This window comes from Ranitomeya imitator, chromosome 8 (genome assembly GCF_032444005.1).
Source record: "Ranitomeya imitator isolate aRanImi1 chromosome 8, aRanImi1.pri, whole genome shotgun sequence".
Classification (NCBI taxonomy): domain Eukaryota; kingdom Metazoa; phylum Chordata; class Amphibia; order Anura; family Dendrobatidae; genus Ranitomeya; species Ranitomeya imitator.
In genome coordinates, this window is record NC_091289.1 from 152,485,300 (window position 1) to 152,498,089 (window position 12,790).

The window sequence follows — 12,790 nt, forward strand, 5'->3', positions numbered from 1 at the left end:
TCCAAGTTATCTAGGTTCTTTGGGTGTCTCATGTGGACTTTAATCTTGAGCTCCTTCCACAAGTTTTCAATTGGGTTAAGGTCAGGAGACTGACTAGGCCACTGCAACACCTTGATTTTTTGCCTCTTGAACCAGGCCTTGGTTTTCTTGGCTGTGTGCTTTGGGTCGTTGTCTTGTTGGAAGATGAAATGACGACCCATCTTAAGATCCTTGATGGAGGAGCGGAGGTTCTTGGCCAAAATCTCCAGGTAGGCCGTGCTATCCATCTTCCCATGGATGCGGACCAGATGGCCAGGCCCCTTGGCTGAGAAACAGCCCCACAGCATGATGCTGCCACCACCATGCTTGATGGTATTCTTGGGGTCGTATGCAGTGCCATCCAGTCTCCAAACGTCACGTGTGTGGTTGGCACCAAAGATCTCGATCTTGGTCTCATCAGACTAGAGAACCTTGAACCAGTCAGTCTCAGAGTCCTCCAAGTGATCATGAGCAAACTGTAGACGAGCCTTGACATGACGCTTTGAAAGTAAAGATACCTTACGGGCTCGTCTGGAACGGAGACCATTGCGGTGGAGTACGTTACTTATGGTATTGACTGAAACCAATGTCCCCACTGCCATGAGATCTTCCCGGAGCTCCTTCCTTGTTGTCCTTGGGTTAGCCTTGACTCTTCGGACAAGCCTGGCCTCGGCACGGGAGGAAACTTTCAAAGGCTGTCCAGGCCGAGGAAGGCTAACAGTAGTTCCATAAGCCTTCCACTTCCGGATGATGCTCCCAACAGTGGAGACAGGTAGGCCCAACTCCTTGGAAAGGGTTTTGTACCCCTTGCCAGCCTTGTGACCCTCCACGATCTTGTCTCCGATGGCCTTGGAATGCTCCTTTGTCTTTCCCATGTTGACCATGTATGAGTGCTGTTCACAAGTTTAGGGAGGGTCTTAAATAGTCAGAAAAGGCCGGAAAAAGAGATAATTAATCCAAACATGTGAAGCTCATTGTTCTTTGTGCCTGAACTACTTCTTAATACTTTAGGGGAACCAAACAGAATTCTGGTGGGTTGAGGGGTTGAATAATAAATGACCCTCTGAAAAGACTTTTCACAATTTAAAAAATAAAAATAAACAAAGAAATAACATTCTTTTTTGCTGCAGTGCATTTCACACTTCCAGGCTGATCTACAGTCCAAATGTCACAATGCCAAGTTAATTCCAAATGTGTAAACCTGCTAAATCTGCAGGGGGTTGAATACTACTTGTAGGCACTGTAGTAATTGCAAGCACCACTGTTGATAAGTGCATGAGAGTTGAGCTGTGCTAGAAACCAGATAACATCAATGTAAGCACACACAGGCAGCTATATTGATACAGATGGCAGAAGAGAGTCAGTCAGGCAGCGTACTGAACAGGAACATAATCGATTTTAACAATAGAAATATACTCCGTGAGTGCTGGAGGCCAAGCAAAGAGACACTACACTGTGTATGATCAACCAGAAGCAATGGAACTACAGCAGAACGGTTGCAGTTGGAACTGAAAGGCAAGTAGAGCCTGGAGTGGTGATAAGGAATTTTTAAAAAATGAGTTATATTGGCACAAATATGTGTAAATTTTTATAAGAACACATTGTGATTTTGCGAATATCACTTTTAAGTTGTATGGCAGTAGAGAATAAACTGAATCACATTTTTCCAATTTACCAGACCTTGCAAATTTCTAAGAAAGAAGAATTTCTTGAGATTAAAGACACATCTGTTAACCCTGAAGGATCTGCTGAATGTAAAATTGACCCTGGGGATGTTGTTTTGAAAGCTGAATGTGAGTAAGCGTCTTGTAGTCAGTTATGTTGCCACAACCACATTTAACTAATGGTAAACCCTTAGTGAATATTTTTGCATTATGTATAAAGCAATGGATAAGAAAAGATGACAAGTCTGTATAATGGGCTGGCTGCCTACTCCTGTTTAAGGTGGGGATGTTACAATAAGTATTCTGTAGGGGAACATAACTTAAAGCTCTTAAAACGTAGAACTGTGTTTTACACTACATCACTTATTTGCTTTATCTCAGTTATAAATAATTAGTTCAAAGTGCAATGAGAGAGGGGAGTGGGGTCTGGCAACCGAGGGAGGATGCAAGTTACAGAAGCTCTTGCTGGAATTTAAGCATCTTCCCAGACTTTTCCACTAAATTACAGAAGCAAAGAGCCACATTCATCAACATCCAACATCGGCTGTGAGATCTCCAGATGCCATATTCTTTAGCATACCTGGCTCAGTTACGACTGGTTGACGGAGACTGGGCCCATTTCTTCTCCACTCCTACCGAGGTTGAAGACTAGATGAACAAGAGACGGAAGGTGAAGTGCTAGAGTCTGGCAAAGATAACTACATCTTCTGTTTTGGTTTTTTTATCCTTGATTTTTTTTTTTTTAAGTAATTCTGATGGACTACTTGAATTCAAGTAATCCCAAACTCTGACGAGGAAGGATGGACTTTACGCACAATCTTTTCTGGCAGGATATACAGTTTGTGTGGGGATGGCTTAAATGCAACCATATGGACTCCTAAAATATTTGTTCCACAAGTACGGGACCTTTGTTACCTGATGGCTCCGATTCACTAGTTTAGGTTCAACTACTCTGTTCTAGCCTAACCTGTTTGATGTTGTATATGTCTCTTGCATTGATTATTGCTCTGTATACACTATGTTTGGAATTATTTTTTCTTACTATAGTGAAATTGTTTAACAAAATGTACATGGCCCGTGTGGGTCCCTGGTCTGAAATGCCCACCTCCTTCAAAAAGAGATACATCGAGCTTTACTCACTTCAGTTGTTTTAAAATGGCTAAGATATGCTTCTTATCGTGACACGTAAGGGGCTTGGGAACACCCAGGAAAAGGCTTCAAGCCGTTTTTCTTTCCTCCGTAAATATAACCCACGGGTGGTGTGCCTTCAAGAGACCCACCTCACCCGAAGCACAAGTAGTCTCTTACTGAAGCCCTGTATACAGCGGTCCCTACATCTCTATCACACATCATACTCTAGTGGAGCTTGTGCATAAATCCCTAAGGTGGGAGGTAATATCTTCACGGACTGTCACCGAAGGTCACTATATATTCATTTATGCATACCTTGAAGGTTCACCCATTGTAATCCTAGCTATATACAATTCCTCTTCAGCTAATCTGGAAGTCTTAAAAGAGGCTGTAATATTTGCAGCCACATATCCCTCTGCTCCAAATTCTGTTTAGTAAGTTAACTTGTTAATAGACCCTCAAAAAGATAAACTGTTAACATTATGCGAAATGGTGCTCAGGGGCCTTCATGTTTACAAGATTTTGTGGGTGAGATAGGGTGGTTGGACCACTGAAGGGTGAATAACTGTGATTCGAGAGTGTTCTCTTGTCATAGTCTTTCTAGAAACACGTTGTCTAGAATTGATTGTATTCGGAAGTGTGGAGACACTTCCGTTGGTGTCACACCTGGAATATCTACATAGAGGCTCATTGTGTTATGGGAAACCCACACTGGGGAGGAAGATATGACCTGGGAGGTCTTCAAGTGCATAGTGCACTAATTAATGATCCACTTAATGTTTTTTTTTATTTATTTATTCTTGAAAACACAATTTGATATTTGTTTTTCCTTAGATCCATTATCAAATGAATTGCAGAAAATCACAGCAGAAGGTAATATTGGTTCTAATCAAGAAGACAGTATTGGGAAGACCTCACCAGAAAAGGTATTTGACACAAGTATTATTGCAATTCCATTGGTCAGTTTATTAACACGTTAGGTTATATGTATGTTAAACTCAATGGACTTATGTCTTCTTTCAACCTGAGCACTATGAATCAACTTGGCGCCTCCTGAAGCCAAGTGTGTACATGTCCTAAAGGAGTTATCCTGGACTTTTTTCCCAACCTTTTATGGGACTAAACGCTTATTGGCAGGTACCTGTTAAATACCTGTCTGTTCTGCCCTATAACGATCTCTTCTAGCTCAGAATGGTCACGAATTGCACCTGCTGGTGATTTTCGTACATTCTGTGATGTCACATCGACAGAGCAGTTCCTTCTCTTCCGCTCTGCTCTTGACAGCGCATCACTATGACACATTATCTGCTGCGTTAGGCTGAGCTTGCTGTCGGTCAACATGACTTCGGCAGTGATGCCCCATTGGCAGAGCGGAAGAGAAGGACCTGGGTTGGAGGAGCACGTCTCCCCTACTAGATGCCAGGGAATGTGGATGCAACAAGTCTAATTTTTGTCTTGTAATGGAGAATTTAACTAGATCTTCACTAGAGATGAGCAAATTTGCTCTGGTTCCCTCTTATTTGGCAAGCTGCAGAGGAAACCCGGCTTCCTGGATCGCACCGGCCAATCAACTGATCAGTGCCGCAGCTGCATGTATCTCGGCTGTGTCTCAGTCACGACAAATGCTTGTTTTTTAGGCTCTCCATGCATGTGTCATGACTGTGACACAGCCGCGACACATGCAGCTGCGGTGCTGATCAGCCGCTAACAAACAAGCATTTGTCGTGACTGAGACACAGCCGAGACACATGCAGTTGCGGCACTGATCAGTTGATTGGCCGGTGCGATCCATGAAGCTGGGTTCCCTCTGCAACTTGCCGAATAAGAGGGTCCCAGAGCAAATTCGCTCATCTCTAATCTTCACCTCAGTACAAGTCGAGCCAAATTGACCCAATCACTGAAACAACCAAATTGTATATCTTTGACTAGCTTGAAATTAATTATTGAACCATTTTGGGAGTAGTGTCTGGTCTGGATTTTTTTTTCCTGTTGTAGACTGCAAAAGTCCAAAACTCTTGCTGGGCGACGTTTTCCAAGGCTCTCAATACCACTCTTGTGACCATAAAGTCATCAAGCGACAGCTTCCAGCAGTTCAAAAAAGCTGCAATAGCCAAAGAAGAGCGAGAGAGAACTCTGAAAGCTCAAGAATTAAAGAGACGGCAAGAACTGCAGACTGATAAAGGAGACAAAATAAGGTTGGCCTTGTAACTTTGGTCTTCTGCCTAACGATTGGATTCCAGGCTCTTGAGACAGCTTAATTCTGGTGAAGATTAGTACGTGTTTAATTTTTTTTCAGTAAAAAGAATGATGGCCTTCAACTGTTTGATTTGTAGAGGGTCGGGCAAATGGAGAAAGAAAACAAAACAACTTGTCACTCACCTGTGCTGCCATCGTGGTCAACCATCTGGTCCTCTACATAGCTCCCTCCGGCCACTTCTTTACTTCTCCAGATCACACAATATCGCCCTTCTGGCACTGAGGAGGCCTCTGACTTTACAAAAAAAAGGTGCAATGATGGCAGAGGCCTACTCCATATCAGGAGCCTCTGTGCTGCTGTACGGAGAACTAAATGGTGATCTGCAGCAGTGGGACAGGACTTGGGAAGCGACAAGGAGATTTTAATTTTTTTACTCTACATTTATTATGTTCTGGGGTCTTGTGAGACCTCAGAGCATAATGTATATAGACGCCCCATCAAATTCTTTCAATGCAAATTCAATTTGCTGAACAGGAATATTATGCCTTGTTATAAGTACAATATTCTTATTTGCTTTAACACCCATATTTTTTCTACAGAGAAGCAAAAGAAATGGAAGCAAGTAACGGTATATCTCCTGAGGCAGAGAGTCCTGAAGCGCTGCCTCTATATATGCAAGAGCCCCCCAAAGACCTCCACTCGCCTGAGGTCATCACCCCAGTGAGCCATAATGAAGATGAATTTAGTCTGGCGAGGAAGAAGGAGGAAGAGAGGCGCCGCAGGGAGAGTGTAAGTGTTGTAGACAAAGCAGTCATGGCATCTATCATAAATATTACTAATAGAATTGGTGTGTGTTACAGGCATTGTGTATTATAAACGGTATTGTATAGAATGGTTAAAACGTGAAGTCAATAGATAAATCAGTCCGTACACAGTTCCTAGGGATTTGGTAGAACCAATTTCTTTTATGAAATGTGTGAATTGACCAAACCTAAAACATGGCAGTGTGATCTATACAAAAATTAAGTGATCACCTTTTAGGAGTGGTGCACATTTAGGAACAGCTCTAATTTAGGCACAATCACACAGAAGGTCCTTGGGCTGCTGCATCCCGCCGGGCACTCTCTAGCCGTACAAGACTGTTGGGTAAACCTGAATGTAAAGATGGCAAAACAATTGACACTGGTGTCACGATGGAAGGGCACAGAAGATCCAAGTAAAGTAAATTGCGTTATTTATTGGATGACACATCCAAGAACAGATTGTCCTCTTTCTGGTCTATTGGAATCATAAGGATTTGAAGAGAACGTCCCGTTATTGAAATACTTTGTCCAATAAAATGTGTGATTTATTCAACTTGGATCTTCTGTGACTTCTTGTCTTGGCAGCTCAACACCAAGCCCCTGATAAACCTACTATCTCTGTATTAAAATCATGCAGTGACCTTTGTCAGATAAAAGTTCACTAATATTTTTAAAGGAAATTTATAAGAAAATTACCACTTCATTTTCTGATAACACATCCAGGTACATCAGGTTTTCAGGTTAAGTTTGTGTTTATATATAATGGGAGTATATATTTATGTTTTGGGTTTTTTTTTTCATAAAAAAATTGCAATTTTCACAGTGGCCTTTAGGCCTAATATTAGACTTCTGCTTCCTGTTCTTCTCATAAACATTGGCAGCAATAGACTGATGCAGTTCATATTTTATTATACAGAAGTAGAAACTGGGCATGCTCTAATCTAGGCAAAGGTCATTGTCAAATCAAGTGAGTTGTGACCTCACTTATTGTGAGTAGCAGATCCTGTATTCCCAATACGTCTGCGATACTGAGATAGCCGAAAAAACTTTTGTACAGAACAGAAAGGTAGGAGTCTTGTATAAGTCTTGTATATAACACCCAGAAACTTATGATGAACTTGCAGCCCTCATTGGCCCCTATTTCCTCCATCTTATGTCCTGATTCTGCATTGAAGCATTACAATGAAACCCTGCAAAGTGCTCTGGATGAAGCTGCTCCTCCTATATATAAAACAACTCGGCACAGACGGCAACAACCGTGGCACACGCTGCAAACACGTTTCCTGCAGCGGTGCTCCAGGTGCGCAGAACGTCTGTGGAGAAAATCTAATCTACCCGAAGATTTCATCCATTATAAGTTCATGCTAAAGACATACAATTCTGCCCTTCACCTCTCCAAACAAACCTACTTCAACACCCTCATCACCTCCCTGTCCAATAACCCTAAACGTCTCTTTGACACGTTCCAGTCCCTACTCAACCCAAGAGAGCAGGCCCCAACCACGGATCTCCGTGCTGACGATCTGGCCAATTACTTCAAAGAAAAAATTGACCACATTCGACAGGAAATCATCTCCCAATCTCTTCATACCATGCACTGTCCTCCCTCCCCCACTGCATCTAGTTCACTCTCTGACTTTGAAGCAGTTACAGAAGAAGAAGTAAGCAGGCTCCTTGCATCTTCGCGCCCGACCACTTGCACCAGTGACCCCATTCCGTCACATCTCCTCCAGTCCCTTTCCCCGGCTATCACCTCTCACCTAACAAAAATATTCAACCTTTCCCTCACTTCCGGTATTTTTCCCTCCTCATTTAAGCATGCCATCATACATCCATTACTTAAAAAACCATCCCTCGATCAAAACTGTGCCGCTAATTATAGACCTGTCTCTAATCTTCCCTTCATCTCTAAACTCCTCGAACGCCTGGTCCACTCCCGTCTTACCCGCTATCTCTCAGATAACTCTCTTCTCGACCCTCTTCAATCTGGCTTCCGCTCTTTACACTCTACTGAAACTGCCCTCATTAAAGTCTCTAATGACCTACTAACAGCTAAATCTAATGGTCACTACTCCATGCTAATTCTCTTGGATCTCTCTGCAGCATTTGACACTGTGGATCATCAGCTCCTCCTCACTATGCTCCGCTCCATCGGCCTCAAGGACACCGTTCTCTCCTGGTTCTCCTCCTATCTCTCTGACCGATCCTTCACTGTATGTTTTGCTGGTTCCTCCTCCTCTCACCTTCCCCTTACTGTTGGGGTTCCTCAAGGATCAGTCCTAGGCCCCCTACTCTTCTCGTTGTATACTGCCCCTATTGGACAAACAATCAGTAGATATGGTTTCCAGTACCATCTCTATGCTGACGACACCCAATTATACACTTCTGCTCCCGATATCACACCGACCTTTTTAGAAAACACCAGTGATTGTCTTACCGCTGTCTCTAACATCATGTCCTCCCTCTATCTGAAACTAAACCTGTCAAAAACTGAACTCCTCGTGTTCTCTCCCTCTACTAACCTACCTTTGCCTGACATTGCCATCTCCGTGTGCGGTTCCACCATTACTCCAAAGCAACATGCCCGCTGCCTTGGGGTCATCCTTGATTCTGACCTTTCATTCACCCCCTACATCCGATCACTGGCTCGCTCTTCTTACCTGCATCTCAAAAACATTTCTAGAATTCGCCCTTTTCTTAATTTCGACTCTGCAAAAACTCTGACTGTTTCACTTATTCATTCTCGTCTGGACTATTGTAACTCTCTACTAATCGGTCTCCCTCTTGCAAAACTCTCCCCGCTCCAATCTGTCCTGAATGCTGCAGCCAGGATCATATTCCTCACCAACCGTTACACCGATGCCTCTACCCTGTGCCAGTCATTACACTGGCTACCCATCCACTCCAGAATCCAGTACAAAACTACTACCCTCATCCACAAAGCACTCCATGGCTCAGCACCACCCTACATCTCCTCCCTGGTATCAGTCTACCACCCTACCCGTGCCCTCCGCTCCGCTAATGACCTCAGGTTAGCATCCTCAATAATCAGAACCTCCCACTCCCGTCTCCAAGACTTTACACGTGCTGCGCCGATTCTTTGGAATGCACTACCTAGGTTAATACGATTAATCCCCAATCCCCACAGTTTCAAGCGTGCCCTAAAAACTCATTTGTTCAGACTGGCCTACCGCCTCAATGCATTAACCTAACGATCCCTGTGTGGCCTATTTATAATAAAAAAAAAAAAAAAAAGGTTCCTCGCATCATGTTCTCATACACTTTATGCAGTATTAGCCCTCTGTGTCTGTACTGCTACATACTGGTTCATGCAGCTTTACATGAACACCTGAGCCTTACACTATAGCTGGTCCGAATAACTAAAGCAATTGTTACCATCCACCTCTCGTGTCTCCCCTTTTCCCCATAGTTTGTAAGCTTGCGAGCAGGGCCCTCACTCCTCCTGGTATCTGTTTTGAACTGTATTTCTGTTATGCTGTAATGTTTATTGTCTGTACAAGTCCCCTCTATAATTTGCAAAGCGCTGCGGAATATGTTGGCGCTATATAAATAAAATTATTATTATTATTATTATTATTATAAGGCCTAAAGGATAGGGTGAAAATTGTAAGATTTTATATAGATGATATGAAAAATAAATTTTCTCTGTTGTTTCATTGGGGGACACAGGAAATCATGGGGTGCATGCTGCTGCCACTAGGAGGCTGCACAAAAAAGTTAGCTCCTCCTCCGCAGTGTACACCCCGCCGACTGGCACTAGGTTAATGAGTTTAGCTTAGTGTCAGTAGGAGGTCTTTTACTAGACCCATATCTGCCTCAGTTTTCGTTGTTTTCCGGTAACGTCTTTTCTTTTTCAGATGGTTGTTCTCTGGAGGGATACAGTGTGACGTCACACTGTACTCCTACGTACAGACTATGTGTATGGCGTGTACTGCCACCCCATATCCTCATATGTCTAGCCAGCAGGACCCCAACCCCTAACACACGGAGTGTTTAGGGGATCCGAATTTTGGTCCTGGCCCCGTCTCCTACCCACTCGCCCACCAGAGCCTGTCTGTTTCAGGAGGCACGGACGTCCTACAATACATAGGCTCGGAAGTCTAATAATGCGCTCATTTTCAGAATGGAGAGGTACATCTTTGTTCTCTCACCATCGGGTTCCAGTCCAGAGGCGACAGAGGAGAAGATTCAGATAAACAAGATAAACCAGAAGATAAGGATGATGTGGATGAAAAAAACAAATTCGTTTTTTCCTGCCCCCCTCTAATCCTTCTTTTTATTCTAGGATATTTTTTATAAAATTCAATTAAAAAAAAAAGTGATTTTAAGATTAACACAAAGAGAAAAACGGCAACAACCAGACAAACACTGGAGAAACGCCGCTCTCCAACCCCCAACCTTAAGAAACATTATTCATGCGTTATTTCTACATCTTGGCTCTGCAAAGACCAGTATAATTGGATGAACAAATATTTGAACATAGTAACAGTAGTCAAACCAATTGCATATAGCTTGTGAAAACACTAATAACAATTTTCTCGTATTTATTTTCAAAGAAGTTTAATTTGAGGCATCATATAAACATAGCTCAAAGCAAACCAAGGCGAAATCTCCTCAATACCTGGTGTATCACGTATATATGGGACAGTCTACAGCTGTGGAACTCTTTCCAGTATATCTAACCAGTGATTTTCCTCTATGGGTCCTATTGCACACTCCCATATCTGTTTTGATCGCATCAGCTGGTTTGCCAATATAATGTCTAAAGGTACCGTCACATTAAGCGACGCTGCAGCGATATAGACAACGATGCCGATCGCTGCAGCGTCGCTGTTTAGTCGTTGTGTGGTCGCTGGAGAGCTGTCACACAGACAGCTCTCCAGCGACCAACGATGCCGAAGTCCCCAGGTAACCAGGGTAAACATCAGGTTACTAAGCGCAGGGCAACGCTTAGTAACCCGATGTTTACCCTGGTTACCACTGTAAATGTAAAAAAAACAAAACGGTACATACTCACAGTCCGGTGTCTGTCGCGTCCCCCGGCGTCAGCTTCCCTGCACTGTGTCAGCGCCGGCCGTAAAGCAGAGCGGTGACGTCACCGCTGTGCTCTGCTTTACGGCCGGCCGGCGCTGACACAGTGCAGGGAAGCTGACGGCGGGGGACGTGACAGACATCGGAATGTAAGTATGTAGTGTTTGGGTTTTTTTACATTTACAATGGTAACCAGGATAAATATCGGGTTACTAAGCGCGGCCCTGCGCTTAGTAACCCGATGTTTACCTTGGTTACAAGTGAACACATCGCCGATTCAGCGATGTCAGCGGGTGATCCAGCGACAAAATAAAGTTCTGTACTTCTAGCTCCGACCAGCGATGTCACAGCAGGATCCTGATCGCTGCTGCATGTCAAACACAACGATATCGCTATCCAGGACGCTGCAGCGTCACGGATCGCTATCGTTATCGTTCTAAAGTTGCTCAGTGTGACGGTACCTTAAGAGAATGTTATAAAGCAATGACATCAGTCCAGTAGAACTGTGTAGATTAGTTATTCTCTGTATTACTGAGTTTTGAGGTACCTCTCCTTCCAAAACAATTCTGTTTGCCCAATATGCGTGTCTAAATTGTAAGTATTTATAGAATTCAGAGGAAGGTAACCCATATTCGCTTTGCAGCTGTGAGAATTCCTTAATCACATCACCTATCAGCATTGATTTGTCTGTTTAAACCCTTGGTGTTCCAGAAGCCAAATCCCACCAGTTGGTATAGATTTGGAAGCCATGGAGTTCAAAACAGCTGACGTGCCGGGTAAGATGTGGGCTCAGCGCCGGAGCCCACATCAAAGGGGGAGACACGACATGTGCAGTACATGTACGTGCATGTTGTGAAGGGGTTAAATTAACACAAAGTTGTCCAAAATATAACAATATTGGCACTTCAAATCAATGATCATTGCACAATCCTGATACCCAGTAACATCAGAAAAACAGAGATCCAATCCAAAGAACAGTAAAATTCAATAATTTTATTAATGCTGATTAAAATCAATAGATACACTAAAGGATAAAAATAGCAGAGTGCCTCACAATGGGGACGCCACAAATTCTGATTAAGTAAAAGGGTGATTGACCATCTATTACCTTATATTGTGGCGTATTATCACTTAGATGGTCAATCACCCTTTTACTTAATCAGAATTTGTGGCGTCCCCATTGTGAGGCACTCTGCTATTTTTATCCTTTATTGTAACTATTGATTTTAATCAGCATTACTAAAATTATTGAATTTTACTGTTCTTTGAATCTCTTCGTTTTTCTCATGTTATTGGGCATCATAGAGTCCTTTGCAAGGTCAGCCTTTGAAGCGGCCGCTTCTGCATTGTGCTCTGCGTTTGCCTCCACCTGGGTGGCAAAGTCTGTAGCTATATGGGCTAAGCAGCTCTGTCAGGGCATTCTTTCTGGAGCCCAACCGGGGGAATTGGCCGACCTCGCTGACCAAATTTCTCATGCAGGGAAGTACATGGTATACCCCTCTCTTGACGCTGCTGCATGTGCTGTTTGGGCGTCCAGCAATATAGTGACCATCTGAAGGACCATTTGGTTTAAGGCATGGCAGGCGAACTTCTCCTCAAAGAAGTCCCTTATCAACTTGCCTTTCCAGGGTTCCTGTCTATTTGGCTCCAAGCTGGACCAAATCATTAAGGAGGCCACCGAAGGGGCGAGCTCTCTCCTTCCTCAAGCCAAACCTCGCGGTCCTACTTTGAAGCGTGAGTTTCAGTACTTTCACCCTCTCCACCATTTCTCTTCGACGGAAAATTTCTCACGCCAAGAGAGGCCACGGGCTTGCCAGGATAGGAAAAGGGTTTCATTTAAATCCTTCTCCGAGCATTCTCGTAACGCGCAGGATAAATCCCCCAGGACCAGTCCTGGCAGATTTTCCTCCGCAAGACCCATCCTG

At 43.6% G+C, this 12,790-nt stretch overlaps 1 protein-coding gene across 1 annotated transcript in view; it reads left to right on the forward strand.

Annotated features, from left to right (window-relative positions):
- BRDT (bromodomain testis associated) overlaps positions 1–12,790 on the forward strand; it is a 137,421-nt gene that overhangs the window by 112,227 nt on the left and 12,404 nt on the right. Inside the window, exons 17-19 of the mRNA XM_069737625.1 lie at positions 3,648–3,739; positions 4,809–5,008; positions 5,610–5,799. Coding sequence (XP_069593726.1) covers positions 3,648–3,739; positions 4,809–5,008; positions 5,610–5,799 — 482 coding nt within the window. The remainder of the gene's footprint in view (positions 1–3,647; positions 3,740–4,808; positions 5,009–5,609; positions 5,800–12,790) is intronic.